At 41.3% G+C, this 22,788-nt stretch overlaps 1 protein-coding gene across 2 annotated transcripts in view; it reads left to right on the top strand.

Annotated features, from left to right (window-relative positions):
• The window catches only part of PDE7B (phosphodiesterase 7B), a 344,692-nt gene extending 339,112 nt beyond the window's left edge, over positions 1 to 5,580 (top strand). For both annotated transcript variants that reach the window (XM_030809727.1, XM_030809726.1), the window contains one exon: positions 1,591 to 5,580. In XM_030809727.1, coding sequence (XP_030665587.1) covers positions 1,591 to 1,817 — 227 coding nt within the window. In that variant the 3' untranslated portion in view covers positions 1,818 to 5,580. The remainder of the gene's footprint in view (positions 1 to 1,590) is intronic.
• The last annotated feature ends 17,208 nt before the right edge of the window (positions 5,581 to 22,788 follow it).

Raw genomic sequence — 22,788 nt, forward strand, 5'->3', positions numbered from 1 at the left:
TTATACTGAGATAAACTTGATAAATATTCACACCTTGAACTTTAGAATAGTATAATTTTGCAAACTGTCTTTTTAGATACCTAATATCTCATCTCTTTGAAGGTGAATGATATTAGAAATTAAATATGGAGATTGTGGAGGAGGTAAAGAAAATTCAAGAACAGCAAGCAAAACATGAAATCCTCATCTGCTGACACCCTGTACAACCTTACCAAAATTCCAAATCCAAGACATCGAGTCACTGGTTTAACTTTCCCCCTCCAGTTCAGGTTCTCTACTATGATCTCACAATATTTAAATCATATTTCACCTAAGATGAGACAATGCAGAAATGTACAGTAACACTGTGTGTTTCTGCATCCCTCCTTCCATCTCTATGGCATTCTCAAAGGCCAACCGTCTGCTGTTTGTCCAACAAAAAGATAATCAAATCTATCCTTGTAATTCACACGACTATAAACATACAGGATTAGCTGTTGGAAATTTTTGTTAGGCTGAAAAACATTTGCCTTTCTCCCCACAGCTACACGTCAAGGAAATACAGTAAAACCTCAATAAGTTTGTGATGATTCTAACAGTTCTTAGACTGAAAGTTATCTTTTCATAATAAACAAGTCATGTCTGTTATGAAAAGCACATTAACACAGCAAAACACGATTAGAAAGCAACAAATCTTAAATATGTAAGAGAACAGACACGCAAACAAAGAAGTCTCATATCAAACAATCTTATCTAGCCATTAAAGCGGGACTTTCATACAGGTAAAAATCTGTATTGAAAATGAGTGAACTTTATTTAAACTCAGTTATTAAACATAACTGAAAGCAAGACAGAACTGTAAAATGATCATCTTGAAAAAGAGATCCCATAAGGTAAGGGTATGAATTAAGCAGCTGATGTAAATTCGTGAGGCGTCCTTTTCTGGTGTCATTTGCCCTCTCCATCCCTTCTCCACCTGCCTAATCTTTAGCGACAGCACACACTTTTTTTTTTTCTATTTATTTTACATTTTTTACTTATATGTCTTTCTCCTTCTGCAAGTAATAGCCAGTATTCACTGGGAGTTTACTATGTGCCAAGAGTTTTCTAAGCATTGTACATACATTAAGTCATTTAATTGTCGTAACAACCCTACGAGTTTAGTATTCTCTTTAGCGTCTTTTTACAAATGAGGAAACTGAGGCACAAAGCCATTCAGGGACAAGACCAAAGTGACACATCTTATGCTCCTAGGCTGAGGGTAGCCACCATTATTTTGCTTGCCCTTCTGACCCCCGAGCTGGATGTTTTTATTAGGCTGAAAACATTTGCCATTTCTCCCCACAGGTACACATCAAGGAAATACAATAAAATCTAAGTAAGGCCGGGCACAGTGGCTCAGGCCTGTAATCCCAGCACTTTGGGAGGCCCAGGCGGGCGGATCGCTTGAGGTCAGGAGTTCGAGACCAGCCTGGCCAACATGGGGAAACCCCATCTCTACTAAAGATACAAAAATTAGCCGGGCATGGTGGGTCCCCAGTCATGCTTGGGAGGGAGAAAGGAGCGGGTTTCACCACCCTGTGATGCTGAGCCTTGCCTTGCCTGTTCTAGGTTTCATGAGCTACATCGTGGAGCCGCTCTTCCGGGAATGGGCCCATTTCACAGGTAACAGCACCCTGTCAGAGAACATGCTGGGCCACCTCGCACACAACAAGGCCCAGTGGAAGAGCCTGTTGCCCAGGCAGCACAGAAGCAGGGGCAGCAGTGGCAGTGGGCCTGAACACGACCACGCAGGCCAAGGGACTGAGAGCGAGGAGCAGGAAGGCGACAGCCCCTAGGGGCCGGCCCAGCTTAGACGCGGAGAGGACGCTCTCCTCCGGCAGGGCCCCCAGAGGGCAGAAGCAGCGTGGAGGGGCCCTCACCCAGCAGCCCAGCCACTTTCTGAGTGTTGTCCTGAGGCTCTTTGGAACGCCACCTTCCTCCCACTTACCTGCCTCCCCTCCTTTTCGCAAATGTACAGAAGCCATTTGTCACCTCAGCATTCGCTGCCGAAATGAGCAACTCCATTCAGTAACGTGGGAGCTGATCCCACCGGCAGGCTCTCCCTGCTCCAGGAGAAGACTAGGAGGAAGAATGAGGTGCTCCTGCCGTGTCCGCCGTGGCCCCGGGTCGCACCGGAACAGGCAGCAGTTCCTAAGTCCGGAGCGTTTGAGCGTTTGCCATCTGACTGCTGATCTGCGTGACAGAAACACCAGCATATTTGCAACGCCAAGGATATTGGTCTTAAGTGCAAGAGCACAAATGAGAGTGTGAGAGAAAGTACCTTCTATTTTAATAATAATTATTATAAAAATAATAAATCTTTTTAACTTTTATATTTTATGCACTAGACAATGGATCTGCGACTTTGAACTAAGATCATTCAGTGTACCCAAACTTGAACAGGGGGTTCATTGTTTTGCTATTGACTTTATTATGCCACTTTGGGGCAGAGACTTGGCATCTTCTCAGTTTAAGAAACCACGTTTCCTATCCAGTCCGAAGGGAAGGTGCTGTACAGTTCATTCCTTTGCACCATTAGCCAATCTGTCTTTTATGGATTCCGTGACATGTTTATATTCACCCATGTACATTTTCTGTAAATACCAAACGCTACTGATTCCCATGCCAAAATACATGAGTATTATGGGATTGCTACCTGTATAAACAATGGCACTGTGAACAGAATACTGTTAGTTTTAATACAAGAGAATGCATTTGTAAATATGGTATAGAGTTTATTAATATACTATTGTTTGCAGATAAAGGCCTTAACTTTAAACATCTTTCATCTTCTGAAAGCTGCCCGACTTAAATCCTCATAGATGTCTTTCTCAACTGCCTTCCCATGTTCATCTGTATGTTTTCCAGCTAAGGTCACAAACCAAAACTGAATAAAGTCTTTGAGGAAACATTTTGGCAACTTCACATGCATTCCGCTTGAGACCATAGTGTTTAATCTATGGCACCAAGCATCGTTTCCTCAGATTAATGAGACCCTTCAACAAGCCTGAATCAGTCACTTTTCAACACAGCGATGTTTTAACAAGCCAGCTGCTAAGCTTGTGTTTATGTGACTCTTGTTACAGAACATGGTGGTGCGTCAGCCTCATAGGAGACATAGCAGGTCTCGAAAACCTTCTATGACCCTGTCATCTAACCATCAGGGAATTCCCTGCTCCCATGCCACACATTTGTCTATTATGGCTACAGTACCAAAGTACTTTTGGTGTTTGGTTGGTGTGCATTTCTTTAGTGTCAATAGTAACTGGATTTTTCTTTTTCCTTAATCTCATGTGAACAACTACCCAATGTTTAGCTGAAGTTCATATTATTTAAGTAAAGAAAATATTTCAGTTTTATAACAGACTTTACCTTCCTGGCAGGTCATTGTAGTTAATTATGTCTCTAGCTTGGAGTGTCACCTTGGAATTTTGTTGCCATTTTTTCTGCAGACACCTGGCCGTAAAATCAGTTTGTTACAGCATTCTTCTCTAGGCTGCTAAACGCTGTGCATTGAACCTTTTCTTTAGAAGTTTCAGCGTAACTAATGTTAGATGAAAATTGTTGATGCCCCTTTCTTTTTACCTTAAACAATGTGGTAGTGGGAGAATGACTGTTCCTGCCACTATCAACCTGATCCTCATGCTGATAGGAAATGAGTGCTAGCTGTCATTCTAAGTGCAACTGTTTTGGAGATTTTTCTCCTAACATACAAAGGAAATACTGATTGGCCTATAATAAGTTCCTATAGAGAGACTGAGGCTTGCAGAATTAAGGTTCAGGGGAAATTTTGGAAAGTTCGTTGTATTTTCATTGAAGTAGGAGAGATTATCAGATGGTGCTAAAGAAAGTGTGAAGATCTTATGAAACAGGTGGATGGTAAGTTGAATTTATTGATGTGGATAAGAAGGGAGGTTGTGGAAAGTTAACACTAGCTTTGTATTTTTTTTTTCTGTAAAACTGTGAACTGATATATTTTTCTTTATCACTTTAGTATTCTGCAGTTCTCAGCTTGGTGAGGCCCCAGAAGAGAGTATGTCAGATGTATTCCTATTTCCAAACCTATCTTACTTTGGTTTGATGGTACAGATAGGGCTTTTGAACAGTCTATTTTTAATGTATATGAGGTCAAATCGAGGAAGGCAATTGCTGGGGACAAGAAAAGTAGAGGTAGGAAAGAAGATACTGTTTTAGCTAATGGGGTTTCTGCCTTGGGACTAAAAAATGGCTTTGTTTAAATTATAATTATATAATAACTTAAATAAATGAGATTGGAGGTGTTCTTAGTAGTTGCGAGTTGATAGGGCAAAAGTGTTTATATTACAATTAGGTCTTGAAGAAGAGCTCACAGAGAAAAAACTACCAAATATCCAATGGGTAAGCCCATGATGTAGCCACTAGTACAATAAAAATCTGAAGTAAAATGAGGCATAAACTTGATGCAGCTGCCTCCCTCATTCAACTGGAGAGTTCTTGAGTTCCTCATTTGTTGGTAAAAAGAAAAAGAATGTGAAAATGCCTTTTTTTTTTTCTTGCCTATTATTGGCTCTCTTGCAATATTTCAATAGGAGTCCAATTACTAGTTAAAACACAGTGGTCGGGCATGGTGGCTCACACCGGTAATCCCAGCACTTTGGGAGGCCAAGGTGGGCAGATCACAAGGTCAGGAGATCGAGACCATTCTGGCCAACATGGTGAAACCCCATCGCTACTAAAAATATAAAAATTAGCTGGGCATGGCAGTACGTGACTGCAATCCCAGCTACTCAGGAAGCTGAGGCAGGAGAATCGCTTGAATCTGGGAGGTGGAGGTTGTAGTGAGCTGAGATCGCGCCACTGCACTCCAGCCTGGCGACAGAGCTAGAATCCGTCTCAAAAAAAAACAAAAAAACAAAAAAACAAAAAAAAAACCCACAGCTATTGGATCATCCGCAGATTTTTTTCTTTGCAATCTTGTTCTCCTTGTTCATGGACCAACAATAGTTGACTCGCCAAGTTTAATTCTTTCATTGCTTGAGAAGAAAGGAATCAAAGGACTGTGTGTAGTAAGCTGATGGTAAAGTTAAGATTAAATTAAGACAGAGAGAATACATAGCACTGCCAGGCCTGATAGGAAAAACCTGCTCTTCCTTTTAATAACAGTGATGATAACAGGATGTTATTTATGAAACCCTGACCTACCCATAACTCCCTGCTAGGCTAAGTAAAAACCAGGCTTTTTCTTCCTGCTTATGGCTCCCCACAAAGGGACTTGCAGGGTGTCCTGCAACTTTGTCTTCAGATAGTGCTTCCTACTAAACTAGGACTTGTTTTGTAATCTTTTCTCGTGTTGAATCAGATCTGCCTACTTATTTAGGTTTGGTTATGAGCTTGTATCTGACTGTATTTCTCATGCTTTGTTCTTTTAAACAAATCCTTTAAACTGTGTCATTTTGTATACACATGTGAGATTTGAAAAAAAAAAAAAAACACCTTGTGAGTTTTGCTCAAAATGTGGCCTAAGTAGCCATTGGCATGTCTAGATGAACAATTAAAAATAAAGATAATTTCTTTAAAATATCACAAGATGAAAATACCCTAATTCTCACCAGGTAACACGTTACCAGTCAACGAATTGGATTCAATAAAAGGATCCCACTGCTCAGGAGAGGAAACATTCAAGGAAAGAACACAGATGCAAACATGGTCCACGTGACTCATTCCACTTTGGGGGCTACAGAAACACCCATGTCCATGAAGGTGTCACTTGCTCGTTAGTGCCAAGTTAGGGAAACAGGGCCACCATTCAGCTTTACATTTCCCCAGAGTCCTGGTATTTTTCTGACTCATATTTGTCAAACTCATATATGAATGAGAATGAGGTACAATGTTTTAAGTTGCAAAAACATAGCCAACTCAGTGCAAGAATTATTTGTGACAAATATGGTCTCACATTTCAGGATTACAGGCCATGAAGAACAATAGAACAGTTCAGGCAGAACTGTTCCATTCTAAATCTGGTATTCTAAATCCATCTGGAAATAGAGAAGAAAAAGAACACGGCCAATGTTTCCAATGTTTTCTTGTATCTTTATGTATTCTCCCATATTCATTTTATTAAGATTTGTGTTCAGAATCCCTCTGATTCGTTAATGACTCCCATGTTTGAATGCAAAGCTACTTTTTCATTTGTGGATGTTCTATATCGCAAAGCTAATATCAACAGAGATGCCCTACTAGTATTTCATGTAAAGGTCATGCGTGGCTTTCAAATGTACACGGGAACCCAGCTGAAACACTGTCAAACAGGCCAAGCCCACATGAGCAGTTAGATTTCAATTAAAGAAATACTGATTGAGGAGCTACTATGTGCCAGATGTTGTGCTAGATATTGGGATTTAAAAAGACCCAGTCCCTCCAGGAGCATTCAGACTTGTGCCAGAGACTGGTGTTACTGGTGAACACTTCTTAGAGAATTTGTGAAACACCTATGATTGCTCAAATGCAGCTAAAGCTCCCTCCTGGCATACAACACAATAGAAAGCAGATACACTTCCAACACAGAAATGGATCCCAATCCTAGTTCTGTCACTAACTTATCCTCTGACTAGAGAGAAGTTAACTAAAACTGCTATAAAATTATTTCAACACAGCTGGGTGTGGTGGCTCATGCCTGTAATCCCAGCACTTTGGGAGGCCAAGGTGAGGTGGGGGTGGATCATGGGGTCAGGAGTTCGAGACCAGCCTGGCCAAAATGGTGAAACCCCATCTCTACTAAAAATACAAAATTAGCCAGGCGTGGTGGTGGGCTCCTGTAATCCCAGCTACATAGGAGGCTGAGGCAGGAGAATCACTTGAATCTGGGAGGCGGAGGTTGCAGTGAGCCAAGTTTGCACCACTCTGCCTGGGCGACAGAGCAAGACTCTGTCTCCAAAAAAAAAAAAAAAAAATTATTTCAAGACAATATTTTTTATAGTATTGTTGTGGCAATTAAAAGAGTTTGCAAACAAAAAGGCACCAAAAATTCTCTCTGGTACATGGTAGATGCTCAATAGATACAGATTCTCCCTTAAATTACAAACAACTTGCCAAATACCCGTTCTTGCATGAATAAGAATGGGGAGAGTTTACAGTGGAGAAAATACGGTAAAGAGTTGGTGGTTTCACATTAGGAAGTCAAACTTCTAATTAAGCCAGAGAGATTACTAGAAAAAAAAATTATAGCTGATAATGGTTTGAAAACGTTAAGATTGACTTGTCTTAGTCATCTAAGCAATGATGCATCATTGATTCCATTGCCTGAAATTCAAATTCTCATATTAAAAGTGCTGATATAATCTTTAGTATTTTCTTTCCTTTTAAGGAAGCAATGCAGTAGGGTTTTAAAAGCATTGTCAGGGCGCGGTGCCTCACATCTGTAATTCTAGCACTTTGGGAGGCTGAGGCAAGAGGATTGCTTGAGTCCAGGAATCTGAGAACTGCCTGGGCAACATAGACCCCATCTCTACAAAAAAATTTTAAAAATAATACATAAATTAAAGTGTAGGCTTTGGACTGGGTACAGTGGCTTACCCCTGTATCTTAGCACTTTGGCAGGCCAAGGTGGGAGGATCACTTGAGGCCAAGAGTTCAAGACCAGCATGAGCAACACAGCAAGACCCCTGTCTCTACGAAAAGTAAAAAGTAATCAAAAAAAAAAAAATGTGGGCTTTGGAGTCAGACTAGAATTTAAATCCCTCATTATCATTAACTACCTAACCCTAGGCAATTTATTTAATCTCTCTGAGCCTCCATCTCTTCATGTATAAAATGATAGCAACATCAACCTCCTGGGTGGTCATGAAGGTGAAATTAAATAACATACATAAAATATATAGCATAATTTCTAGCAAAAAGGGAGTACTCAAAAAATGTAAATTCCTACATCACTTAAGGAAAAAATATCTATGAAGTGGAAGTTAGGATGCATCTTTCACTTTCTGTAGATTGTGCCAATTTTTTGTGCAAATGAAAACAAGTTGCATTAAGAGAGACTGAGAGTGACTATATCTACAGGTGGCCAGGTCGGTCATAAAAATAATCCTTGTATTATGGACAAAAAAAAAAAAACACTATTTTAAAATGTGATTAAAGAAAAAAAGACAGTGACCCAGAGGTGCTAAGGATACACTGATAAGACCAAGGACAAATAAGGGACTATTTCTTACAGTTTTAAAGTAAATATTCCTCAGCTCAGCCAGGGAGAACTAGTCCATCTGGTTAATCTAAGACTTTCCTGGAGTGGACAAGAATACAACCCTGGCTAGACAGAAGCATTAGTTAAATAAGTAAAACTTGATAACCTGTCAAGTTTTCATGAAGTCCACTCAAATCCTACAATTCCTATCCATCAAGTTTCCTGGTAGCCCTTTCCCTTGTCACCTCTTCATCAGATCCTTTCTGGCCACTGACAGTAGAGGCTGAAGACTCCTGGGAAGTCTCTGCAAATAGATGGCCCTGGGCAACATAGAAGACCCCATCTCTACTAAACATTTTAGAAAATTAGCCAGGCATACTGGAGCACAGCGGTGGTCCCAGCTACTTGGGAGGCTGAGGTGGGAGAATCGCTTGAGACCAGGAGTACAAGGCTGCGGTAATCTATGATTGTGCCACTGCACTCCAGCCTGGGTGACAAGACTTTGTTTCAAAAATTTAATTATTTAATTTTAAATTTAAAACTCAATTCTAAACTAACATTTTCCAAGTTGCGTAAAAATGTATATGCCCAAAGATGTTTGTTAAGTGTTCCCTGAAAAAAAAAAAAAATGGATTCGTAGCCAAAGAATTATGAGAAACGATGAATTAAATACATAGGTTTTGCTCAAAGATATTTGTTAAGTGTTCTCTGGGGAAAAAAATGGCTTCATAGTCAAAGAATTTTGAGAAACAATGGATTAAATGCATAGGTTTTGCTCCTGTCTGCTTCCCAGAACTCTCAAGTGCTAATGGACATCTTCAACAAGGTGATACAGATGACATTGTCTGGATCTAGTTTTGATTTCTTATCACAAAAGTCTTCCTTAACTATTCCAACTCAGGATGATCTACCATTTTATCATTAGTGATTGTTAGCTGTTTTGTATTATCATTAATGATGTATGTGTATGTGTTCTGCCCAATTTGAGGTATAATTTGGCATGGTGGTTAACTTGCCTGAGTTTGTGGCTTGACTTTACCACTTAATAAGTATCTGACCTTGGGCGAGTTTTCAAACTTTCTGTGCCTCAGTTTCTTCATCTGTAAAATGGTGGTAAAAATATGACCTATTTCATAAGGGTTTTGAAGATTAAGTGTTCAGGCATGGAAAGCCCTTTGAATGATGCCTGCCACAGAGAAAGCACTAAGTATTAGCAGCAAAAACCATCATCTTCTCCCTTCATCCCCCTCTTGACTTGTAAGCTCTTTGATAACAGGAATAACTACCCTTTTAAAAACTATTCTTGGCCAGGCACAGTGGCTCATACCTGTAATCCCAGCACTTTGGGAGGCTGAGGCGGGTGGATCATGAGGTCAGGAGTTCAAAACCAGCCTGACCAAGCTGGTGAAACCCCAACTCTACTAAAAATACAAAAATTAGCCAGCCGTGGTGGTGGGCACCTGTAATCCCAGCTACTCAGGAGGCTAAGGCAGGAGAATCGCTTGAACCCACGAGGCAGAGGTTCCAGTGAACTGAGACCACACCACTGCATTCTAGCCTGGGTGACAGAGCAAAACTCTGTCTCAAAAATCAAACAAAAAAACTATTCTCCATAGCGTAGCACAGGAGATACTGAATAAATACGTCTTAAATGAAACAACATATTTTTGACTGGCAAATTGGAAATCATATCAGATTATGTTAACATTTAAATCCAAACAAGTAAACTCCAATTGTAACAATAAATGTCCCAATAATTTGAATGCAGATGCTGTTTTTTCAGGTCCACAGTTGCTATCTGGTAGACCTTTAGCGTTTTAAAGAACATAGTTTAGGAAAACAATAGTTTTTCTCCTCTCAGTGTATGAGCATACTCTTCTGAGTGGTGACAGTAGAAATAATTTCTCTGAAGGACTTGATATCCAAAGATCTCTAGGTTTTTCTCTATCCAACTGGAAAAGAAACCTACAGAAACACCACTAAATTGCTTTCTTTGTGGGACAAATATGAGTCTATTGTAATGCACAATCCAAGAGAAGACAGAGACAAATCCCACTGCTCATCTTTAAAAAAGAACAGGGAATGGCAGATGAGTCTCTTATTTTATCCTTGTTAAAAGCACTTCGGATTACATATAACCTACTCCTACTCTTCTTCCCAGTAAGCAATTATATGTGCATTTTTTAAGTTGTCAGCAAAGTAAGTCTAATAGACCAAAATGTATGATCAGTTTTGGGGATTATTTATTTCTTCCTTCTTCCCACTGCTATAATTTACTTTGAGCCTTTTTTTCTTTTTTAACACGAGAGTCAGACTTTACATTTCAATGAATTCATTTCCTCAGAAACATCTGTCTCAGTCCACATTTAAAAAAAAAACATATATGAAAACAAAAGACCTATAGTGTTATAGAATACCATAAGTGAGAATTATACTCTCAGTTTTCAAGCATTAACCTTACTGAGATGGAGACAACAAAAAGTTCTGATCTTTCAATACTTGAGTTATGTAACATGTTCTGAAATATTTCTGAGATGCGTCCACTGACTTTAGTTATTAAAAATGTGTTATTTTAGAAATAGCTTATCAAAAAATACCTTTTGGCATCTGGAGCTTTACCTTAAATTCTAATCGGAAGGTTGAGATTTTTTTCTCTTATCAGTGTGGGCTTTTCTGTTGTTTGTTTGAGACAGAGTCTCGCTCTGTTGCCCAGGCTGGAGTGCAGTGGTGCAATCTCGGCTCACTGCAACCTCCTCCTCCCGGGTTCAAGTGATTCTCATGCCTCAGTCTCCTGAGTAGCTGGGATTAGGATTACAGGAACATGCCACCATGCCCAGCTAATTTTTGTATTTTTAGTAGAGACGAGGTTTTACCATATTAGCCAGGCTGGTCTCAAACTCTTGACCTCAAGTGATCCGGTCTCCTAAAGTGCTGGGATTACAGACCCGAGCCACCATGCCCAGCCTCCATGTTTTTTTTAGTAGTAGGTTTCCAGTTCTCAAGTATGATTTAGTGAATGTTCAGCCCCACCACCAACCTGCAGAAATGTCAGGCAGCCAGGCACAGGCCCTATCCCCACAGTGATTGTCTGATCACTGCACAGACTGAAGTCCCCAGGCACCAGTGTCAGCCTGTGAGGAGGACGGGATGAGAAGAGCCTTCAACAGGGTGGGCAGGCCACAGTGCAAGGGTTGCATTCCAGGACCTCATTCTGCTGAGAGTTGGGGTATGTACAAGTGTCACTGAGAAAGGCCTAGGACTGTGGAGGGAGGTGGGTAACCTGACTTGAATATCTAAAAGGTATGTGACGTGTCAATAAAGTTTCATTTGGGCTAGCAAGCAAACCAGAAACAATTAACTAGACATCATTGTTTCTTCTTTGTATAGTCAGAGCTAAGTGTTCTAGGAACACTTAAACATTTTTGTACACATTATTGGTAAAGGCTCTGACCAGATGTCAAGGATATTGGCAAACTTTGTCCATACAAATCAGGTGGCTTGTAAGAAGTGTTCACTGAGGCTTAATTTTATTTCAGAAACAATGGCATTACTGCCTAGTTTACAATTTATAGTCAGCATTAGAGCTGATGTTATGTGTTCCTTGTACTGTATTGACACTTGTGAACAGCAGGCATTGGCCAGAAAAAACGCTGGTGCCATCTATGTTCCATTTGCTGCAAGAGATTACTCAACTCTTATTCTAACTCAAATGAGACTGTCAATGAAGATAGGAGGCATGGAGGAGAACTGACAGGAGTAAGCTTATATTGATTCTGTATCCTGTGAGGGAAAATAAGCATTTAAGGAAGAATAACCAAGATGAATCAAATTACTCACAGAGTATGAGTTTCCTAGGGCTGCCCTAACAGACTACCAGAGTGGCTTCAAACACAAAAATGTATTCTCTCACAGTTCTGGAGGCTGGAAGTCTGAAATCAAGGTATCAGCAGGTCTCTGAGCTCCCTGAAGCTACCAGGGAAGAGTCCTTCCCTTCCTTCTTCTAGCTCCCAGAGGTCACCAGAAATCCATGCCGGTCCTTGAGTGGTAGCAGCATAACTCCAACCTTTGCCCCCATCTTCACAGGCCTTCGTCCCCATGGGTCTGTCTTCCCTTCTTATATGGACACAAGCCAGGGACTAGGGCCCACCCTAATCCCATATGGCTTCATCTTAACTAATTACATCTGCAAAGACTATTGCCAAGTAAGGTCATATTCTGAGGTTCTGGATAGACACGAACTATAGGGGGCAGTATTCAGCTGAGGACACCTAGACACTCCTCACTCACTCACCCAATGCTTTACCTCCTACCCATCCCCAGTATACACACACACACACACACACACACACTCCATACACATCTGTCAGACTCTTTTTTCAACTTTTTATTTGGAGATATTGTAGATTTAAATGTTCTTGTAAGAAATAATACAGAGTTGGAACTTGGGGGTAAGTGGTCAAAATGAAAATAAAAGAAATACAGAGGCTGAGTGCAGCCGCTGATGCCTGTAATCCCAACACTTTAGGAGGCCAAGGCAGGAGGATCACTTGAGGCTAGGAGTTTGAGACCAGCCTGGGCAACATAGCAAGACCCCATCTCTATTAAATTTTTGTTTTAATTAGCTAGTGGCACACACCTATAGTCCCAGCTACTTGGGAGGCTGAGGTGGGAGGATCACTTGAGCCCAAAGGTTGAGGCTGCAGGGAGTTGTTTCACACCACTGCACTCCTGCCTGGGGCAACAGAGTGAGACCCTATCTCAAAAAAAAAAAAAAAAAAAAAAGAGAGATCCTGTGAACTCTTCACCCACTTTACCCAATTTTCCCCAATGGTAACATCTTGTATAACAACTATATTACAACCAAGAAATCAACATTGATAAAAATCCAGTGACAATTCAGACTTCAGCAGTGTTACATGCATTTGTGTGTTTGTGTGTGTGTATTTGTGTGTATCATATCTTGCAGATTTCACCTGAATGACAGCATTGAGATAGTGTTTCAGGTTTGAGTTGTGGTTGTTTTTACATATTTGGGGGTAAAGTGAGGAAGTGTGGAGAAGTTTCATGGAAGGAGGAACAAAACACATCTTTGTTTCTCTCCTCCATATCCTTTCCTTACTAATTCAGATCTGGCTCAGGAAAAAAAAACTTTTTAAAATCCCAGTGGCGGTGGAGCCAAGATGGCCAAATAGGAACAGCTCCGGTCTACAGCTCCCAGCCTGAGCGACACAGAAGACAGGTGATTTCTGCATTTCTGTTTGAGGTACCGGTTTCATCTCACTAGGGAGTGCCAAACAGTGGGTGCAGGACAGTCGGTGCAGCGCACTGTGCGCGAGCCTAAGCAGGGCGAGGCATTGCCTCACTCGGGAAGCGCAAGGGGTCAGGGAGTTCCCTTTCCTAGTCAAAGAAAGGGGTAACAGACGGCACCTGGAAAATTGGGTCAGTCCCACCCTAATGCTGCACTTTTCCAACGGGCTTGGAAAACAGCACACCAGGAGATTGTGTCCCGCACCTGGCTCAGAGGGTCCTATGCCCACAGAATCTCGCTAATTGCTAGCACAGCAGTCTGAGATCAAACTGCAAGGCGGCAGCGAGGCTGGGGGAGGGGCGGCCACCATTGCCCAGGCTTGCTTAGGTAAACAAAGCAGCCAGGAAGCTCGAACTGGGTGGAGACCACCACAGCTCAAGGAGGCCTGCCTGCCTCTGTAGGCTCCACCTCTGGGAGCAGGGCACAGACAAACAAAAATTCAGCAGGAACCTCTGCAGACTTACATGTCCCTGTCTGACTGACAGCTTTGAAGAGAGTAATGGTTCTCCCAGCACGCAGCTGGAGATCTGAGAACGGACAGACTGCCTCCTAAAGTGGGTCCCTCACTCCCGAGCAGCCTAACTGGGAGGCACCCCCCAGTAGGGACAGACTGACACCTCACTCGGCCGGGTACTCCTCTGAGACAAAACTTCCAGAGGAACTATCAGACAGCTGAATTTGTGGTCTCACGAAAATCTGCTCTTCTGCAGCCACCGCTGCTGACACCCAGCCAAACAGGGTCTGGAGTGGACCTCTAGCAAACTCCAACAGACCTGCAGCTGAGGGTCCTGTCTGGTAGAAGGAAAACTAACAAACAGAAAGGACATCCACACCAAAAACCCATCTGTACATCACCATCATCAAAGACCAAAAGTAGATAAAACCACAAAGATAGGGAAAAAACAGAGCAGAAAAACTGGAAACTCTAAAAAGCAGAGCACCTCTCCTCCTCCAAAGGAACGCAGTTCCTCACCAGCAATGGAACAAAGCTGGACGGAGAATGACTTTGAAGAGTTGAGAGAAGAAGGCTTCAGACGATCAAACTACTCCGAGCTATGGGAGGAAATTCAAAACAATAGCAAAGAAGTTAAAAACTTTGAAAAAAAATTTAGATGAATGGATAACTAGAATAACCAATGGAGAGAAGGACTTAAAGGAGCTGATGGAGCTGAAAGCCAAGTATCGAGAACTACGCGAAGATTGCAGAAGCCTCGGTAGCCGATGCGATCAACTGGAAGAAAGGGTATCGCTGATGGAAGATGAAGTGAATGAAATGAAGTGAGAAGGGAAGTTTAGACAAAAAAGAATTAAAAGAAATGAACAAAGCCTCCAAGAAATTTGGGACTATGTGAAAAGACCAAACCTACGTCTGATTGGTGTACCTGAAAATGACGGGGAGAATGGAACCAAGTTGGAAAACACTCTGCAAGATATTATCCAGGAGAACTTCCCCAATCTAGCAAGGCAGGCCAACATTCAGATTCAGGAAATACAGAGAACGCCACAGAGATACTCCTCGAGAAGAACAACTCCAAGACACATAATTGTCAGATTCACCAAAGTTGAAATGAAGGAAAAAATGTTAAGGGCAGCCAGAGAGAAAGGTCAGGTTACCCACAAAGGGAAGCCCATCAGACTAACAGCTGATCTCTCAGCAGAAACTCTACAAGCCAGAAGAGAGTGGGGGCCGATATTCAACATTCTTAAAGACAAGAATTTTCAACCCAGAATTTCATATCCAGCCAAACTAAGCTTCATAAGTGAAGGAGAAATAAAATACTTTACAGACAAGCAAACGCTGAGTGATTTTGTCACCACCAGGCCTGCCCTAAAAGAGCTCCTGAAGGAAGCACTAAACATGGAAAGGAACAACCGGTACCAGCCACTGCAAAAACATGCCAAATTGTAAAGACCATCAAGGCTAGGAAGAAACTGCATCAACTAACGAGCAAAATAACCAACTAACATCATAATGACAGGATCAGATTCACACATAACAATATTAACTTTAAATGTAAATGGGCTAAATGCTCCAATTAAAAGACACAGACTGGCAAACTGGATAAGGAGTCAGGACCCATCAGTGTGCTGTATTCAGGAAACCCATCTCACGTGCAGAGACACACATAGACTCAAAATAAAGGGATGGAGGAAGATCTATCAAGCAAATGGAAAACAAAAAATGGCAGGGGTTGCAATCCTAGTCTCTGATAAAATAGACTTTAAACCAACAAAGATCAAAAGAGACAAAGAAGGCCATTACATAATGGTAAAGGGATCAATTCAACAAGAAGAGCTAACTATCCTAAATATATATGCACCCAACACAGGAGCACCCAGATTCATAAAGCAAGTCCTTAGTGACCTACAAAGAGACTTAGGCTCCCACACAATAATAATGGGAGACTTTAACACCCCACTGTCAACATTAGACAGATCAACGAGACAGAAAGTTAACAAGGATATCCAGGAATTGAACTCAGCCCTGCACAAAGTGGACCTAATAGACCTCTACAGAACTCTCCACCCCAAATCAACAGAATATACATTTTTTTCGGCACCACACCACACCTATTCCAAAATTGACCACATAGTTGGAAGTAAAGCTCTCCTCAGCAAATGTAAAAGAACAGAAATTATAACAAACTGCCTCTCAGACCACAGTACAATCAAACTAGAACTCAGGATTAAGAAACTCACTCAAAACCACTCAACTACATGGAAACTGAACAACCTGCTCCTGAATGACTACTGGGTACATAATGAAATGAAGGCAGAAATAAAGATGTTCTTTGAAACCAACGAGAACAAAGACACAACATACCAGAATCTCTGGGACACATTCAAAGCAGTGTGCAGAGGGAAATTTATAGCACTAAATGCCCACAGGAGAAAACAGGAAAGATCCAAAACTGACACCCTAACATCACAATTAAAAGAACTAGAAAAGCAAGAGCAAACACATTCAAAAGCTAGCAGAAGGCTAGAAATAACTAAAATCAGAGCAGAACTGAAGGAAATAGAGACACAAAAAACCCTTCAAAAAGTTAATGAATCCAGGAGCTGGTTTTTTGAAAAGATCAATAAAATTGATAGACTGCTAGCAAGACTAATGAAGAAAAGAGAGAAGAATCAAATAGATGCAATAAAAAAATGAATAAGGGGATATCATCACCGATCCCACAGAAATACAAACTACCATCAGAGAATACTACAAACACCTCTATGCAAATAAACTAGAAAATCTAGAAGAAATGGATAAATTCCTCGACAAATACACCCTCCCAAGACTAAACCAGGAAGAAGTTGAATCTCTGAAAAGACCAATAACAGGTTCTGAAATTGTGGCAATAATCAATAGCTTACCAACCAAAAAGAGTCCAGGACCTGATGGATTCACAGCCAAATTCTACCAGAGGTACAAGGAGGAACTGGTACCATTCCTTCTGAAACTATTCCAATCCATAGAAAAAGAGGGAATCCTCCCTAACACATTTTATGAAGCTAGCATCGTCCTGATACCAAAGCCTGGCAGAGACATAACCAAAAAAGAGAATTTCAGACCAATATCCTTGATGAACATTGATGCAAAAATCCTCAATAAAATACTGGCAAACCGAATCCAGCAGCACATCAAAAACCTTATACACCATGATCAAGTGGGCTTCATCCCTGGGATGCAAGGCTGGTTCAACATACGTAAATCAATAAATGTAATCCAGCATATAAACAGAACCAAAGACAAAAACCACATGACTATCTCAATAGATGCAGAAAAGGCTTTTGACAAAATTCAACAACCCTTCATGCTAAAAACTCTCAATAAATTAGGTATTGATGGGACGCATCTCAAAATAATAAGAGCTATCTATGACAAACCCACAGCCAATATCATACTGAATGGGCAAAAACTGGAAGCATTCCCTTTGAAAACTGGCACAAGACAGGGATGCCCTCTCTCACCACTCCTATTCAACATAGTGCTGGAAGTTCTGGCCAGAGCAATCAGGCAGGAGAGGGAAATAAAGGGTATTCAATTAGGAAAAGAGAAAGTCAAATTGTCCCTGTTTGCAGATGACATGATTGTATATCTAGAAAACCCCATTGTCTCAGCCCAAAATCTCCTTAAGCTGATTAGCAACTTCAGCAAAGTCTCAGGATACAAAATCAATGTACAAAAATCACAAGCATTCTTGTACACCAATCACAGACAAACAGAGAGCCAAATCATGAGTGAACTCCCATTCACAATTGCTTCAAAGAGAATAAAATACCTAGGAATCCAACTTACAAGGGATGTGAAGGACCTCTTCAAGGAGAACTACAAACCACTGCTCAATGAAATAAAAGAGGATACAAACAAATGGAAGAACATTCCATGCTCATGGGTTGGAAGAATCAATATCCTGAAAATGGCCACACTGCCCAAGGTAATTTATAGATTCAATGCCATCCCCATCAAGCTACCAATGACTTTCTTCACAGAGTTGGAAAAAACTACTTTAAAGTTCATATGGAACCAAAAAAGAGCCCACATCGCCAAGTCAATCCTAAGCCAAAAGAACAAAGGTGGAGGCATCACGCTACCTGACTTCAAACTATACTACAAGGCTACAGTAACCAAAACAGCATGGTACTGGTACCACAACAGAGACATAGATCAATGGAACAGAACAGAGCCCTCAGAAATGATGTCGCATATGTACAACTATCTGATCTTTGACAAACCTGACAAAAACAAGAAATGGGGAAAGGATTCCCTATTTAATAAATGGTGCTGGGAAAACTGGCTAGCCATATGTAGAAAGCTGAAACTGGATCCCTTCCTTACACCTTATACAAAAATTAATTCAAGATGGATTAAAGACTTAAATGTTCGACCTAAAACCATTGAAATCCTACAAGAAAACCTAGGCAATACCATTCAGGACATAGGCGTGGGCAAGGACTTCATGTCTAAAACATCAAAAGCAATGGCAACAAAAGCCAAAATTGACAAACTGGATCTAATTAAACTAAAGAGCTTCTGCACAGCAAAAGAAACTACCATCAGAGTGAACAGGCAACCTACAGAATGGGAGAAAATTTTTGCAACCTACTCATCTGACAAAGGGCTAATATCCAGAATCTACAATGAACTCAAACAAATTTACAAGAAAAAAACAAACAACCCCATCAAAAAGTGGGCCAAGGACAGGAACAGACACTTCTCAAAAGAAGACATTTATGCAGCCAAAAAAACACACGAAAAAATGCTCATCATCACTGGCCATCAGAGAAATGCAAATCAAAACAACAGTGAGATACCATCTCACACCAGTTAGGATGGCCATCATTAAAAAGTCAGGAAACAACAGGTGCTGGAGAGGATGTGGAGAAATAGGAACACTTTTACACTGTTGGTGGGACTGTAAACTAGTTCAACCATTGTGGAAGTCAGTGTGGCGATTCCTCAGGGATCTAGAACTAGAAATACCATTTGACCCAGCCATCCCATTACTGGGTATATACCCAAAGGACTATAAATCATGCTGCTATAAAGACACATGCACACGTATGTTTACTGCGGCACTATTCACAATAGCAAAGACTTGGAACCAACCCAAATGTCCAACAACGATAGACTGGATTAAGAAAATGTGGCACATGTACACCATGGAATACTATGCAGCCATAAAAAATGATGAGTTCATGTCCTTTGTAGGGACATGGATGAAACTGGAAAACATCATTCTCAGTAAACTATCGCAAGGACAAAAAACCAAACACCGCATGTTCTCACTCATAGGTGGGAATTGAACAATGAGAACTCATGGACACAGGAAGGGGAACATCACACGCCGGGGACTGTTGTGGGATGGGGTAGGGGGGAGGGACAGCATTAGGAGATATACCTAATGCTAAATGACGAGTTAATTGGTGCAGCAAAACAACATGGCACATGGATACATATGTAACAAACCTGCACATTGTGCACATGTACCCTAAAACCTAAAGTATAATAAAAAAAATTTAAATTAAAAAAAATAAAAAATAAAAAAAAATGCTTTACATAATAAAAAAATAAAAATAAAAAATAAAAAAATAAAAAAATAAAATAAAATAAAATCCCAGTGGCATCGGCCATCTGGAGATGACAGTATGATTCTTGTTCTACTTTTCAGCTTCTTCACTATTTCATCATTGATTTCCCAGATACTTTCATTCATTCATTCATTTGTGCAACAAATATACATGAAGCACCAAGTTTGTGTTAGGTGTTGGGGATACAATGATAATTGTCTTCTCTGTGCTTACAATAAAGTGAGCAACTAGGGAGAATTCATAATAGCAAATCATAATTAGTGAAATAACAGGAGAAGTAAGAGCAGGCGGGATCACATAGAAGGGAAACCTAACCCACGACAGGGTATGGGAGAAGTCAGGAAGCCCTCCCAGAGGAAGGGATGCCTAAGTAGAGATATAAATGTAATGAAGAGAGAGGCAAGGGGAGGAATCTGGGAAGAACTGTTCCTGACCAAGGGACGATAGTTGAAGTGTTTCTGAGGATGGAAAAATATCCCCAGAAACACCAAGAAACTGGAAAAAAAAAAAAATTAGCGCTCAAGGGAGATATGTAGGCAGTTGTGCAGATAATAAGGAAAAGTTAAAGGTATAGAAAATGATAGGTGCACCAGTTCCTGATAAGGATGGGACTCAGAGAGCAGGAGGCTTTGGAGATGAAGTCGACTCACCACCATTGTGATAGGTGGGAAGGAGATGAGGCCATGTGGGACACAATTATGTTCATGCATTTTGTGGCAAAAGTTGCAGAATTCTCGTCTGGTGACCTCTGCATTCTGGGTCCAGTACAATGCACAGGCATCTGCTGGAGTGAAGGGGGCCAAAAGTGGGAGAAAAAAAGAGGAAATCAATAGCATATCTGTATATGAGAGAGTGTTGACTCAAGAAAGAAAGAGCATAGCAGAGAGAGTTCACTGAAGAAACTTCACATGATCACGTAGAGCACCAATGCTAGAAGTCGGGAATTGATAGCCACAACCATCTTAAACATCCTGCAACATCTCCAGCAGCTCTCAGCCCCCAGATGCAGATGAGAAGGTAGAAGTCAGATTCTTCCAAGGTTTGGATCTTGCCCAGAGGAAACAAAGTAGAGCAGCAAGGCAAGGGAGTTGATTGTAGTTGTAATTTAAGCTGAGTAGAAAAGGCAGTAAAGATGAGAAGCTGTTGGATAAAGGCAGAATCAAGAGATAAAATAGCCTTAGAAGACATGCTGAGAAGAAAGAAACAGAGAGCTGGAAGGTTAGGCTTGTGTGGTCCGAGGCTGTGGAAGGTCTGAATGTATTATTTTAGAGGTGAAGTGGTTTGATGTGAAGACAGGTCCAGGAGCTTTGGGGGCAGACAGCTTCAGGAGTATGGAGAAGTTTATTATAGTTAAGGAATCAAAAGTACGTGGTGGTAGGTGAGTTATCCACTTGGTTACTGAAGTAACACAGGGTATTGGCAGCACTTGAAGTGAAAAGAAGCCTGGAGCTTGTCCAGTAACTGAAGTGGAAAGAATGAAATGTCAAATGACGTCGCAGACATGAGGTGGTAGCACCCACGGCAAGAACCCCAAGAGAGACGGGTTCTCAGCTTTGAGTCCTCCCTGAGGGTAGAGGACTAATGGTCTAGAAGTGGCAGTAACATGCAAGGGAGACGCTGATCCCATGTCCCAACACTGACATGAAGGACAGTTGGTAATAAGTAGCCTCCATTTGAGAGGCTTCCATAAGGCAATGTTGTCAGGGGACAGTTCAGATAAAGGAATGTCTAGTGCAGACAGTGGTCGTAAGAGTGTTTATATCCTGGTTTGGGAGTCCCAGGGAAAATAATAGAAGTGTCAGGAAGGAGGATTGTGACAGGAAATGGTAGGATCCAAGTATCATGGAGCATGAGAATGTGGGAGAAGATAAGTGAAGGAATCATTCTTCTTAGTTGGTAAACAAGGGTTACAGGGATGAGAGGTAGGGTGGATTAAGCTGGCCACTAGACTGCCAATAGAATTAATCCCACCATCCACCCTGTAGATGGGAGGAGGCTCTCAGGGATTCACATAGCCCTGCCAGATGTACTTCTAAGCCTTAAAAGAAAGGGGAAACTCTTAGCTGTTGGAAGAAGTGACCTTTGGTCTGGATTGACTGTGGTGGCCTCGGGGAGGTTGTGGGAATGAAGTAACTTCCACTCAGGTACCCAGGGAATGGTGAAGGACACTGCACCCAGAAAGCCTGGCTGGGAGTGGGCAATGGGTCCAGCTCTTTGAGGGAACGGTGATGACCAGAAAATACTGTCACACAACCTGCTCTGCTTCTCCCTCTGGGACTCCAAGCTCAGCAGTGCTACGGTTAGAGATTCTGTGTGCAATCTGCAGGCGGTAATAAGGATCTGTAGCTAGCATTTTTCAATCTCTCTTCATACTACATCCCCAGAGGTCAACTGAGAGCCCAGGCAGCTTGCTGTTACAGGGACGGCCGTCAGACATGTCAGTTTTCTGAATGAAACAGAGGCCTGGTGTGTTTGAAAAGTGGAAAGAAATCTGTCTTCAATTAACCAAATGGTCATTCTTCAATAATGGAAAAGATAAGGTAGCAGCGAAGACCAAAAGTGGGCACTAAAAGGTATGTGATCTTTTTTTTCAGGTGAGACGAGGGTCTATATTCCTTTCCATTACAAGTGGGGTCATTTCTATGACTCAAATCTAAACAAAATACAGGTAGCAATCTAAATTCAATCATGACAATAAAATACTTTCCATTTTCCAAGTTTGATGGTAATAAACATTTACGTTTTAAAAAATAATTTGTTCTTTGTTTTTAAAAAAGACAACATGCTCAAGGTTACACAGAATCTGGAAAAAATCACTTCATCTGAGAGATCAACTGGTAGTAAAAAACACTGTTCTTACATAGTAACCCAATTCAAGAATATCACCACGGAGTCTAACATGATGTTTATTTCAAAGACAATATTCAAGTATGTCATTTAGAACACTATGTCTAATGTATCCGTAAAGAAGCAAACATTGCTATCCAAGAGCATTAGGATAAGTAGTGGTGCCAGCCGGGAGAAGACCCCATGTGCCGTTAATAAGGCACTGATGGGAAGGGTGCCTGACAGGGAAGGCCAGCCGAATGAAATTAAACCACCACCCCCCAGAAATGCCCCCTTGACAAAAGAGACAAGAAGGCAATGGTGGTTGGGGTGGTGGTGGAGGTGGTGGTAGAGGAGGGGGTGGGGGTGAAGAGTTGGCTGGGGGTGGTGGAGG

The sequence above is a fragment of the Nomascus leucogenys genome, chromosome 3, assembly GCF_006542625.1.
Source record: "Nomascus leucogenys isolate Asia chromosome 3, Asia_NLE_v1, whole genome shotgun sequence".
Classification (NCBI taxonomy): Eukaryota; Metazoa; Chordata; class Mammalia; order Primates; family Hylobatidae; genus Nomascus; species Nomascus leucogenys.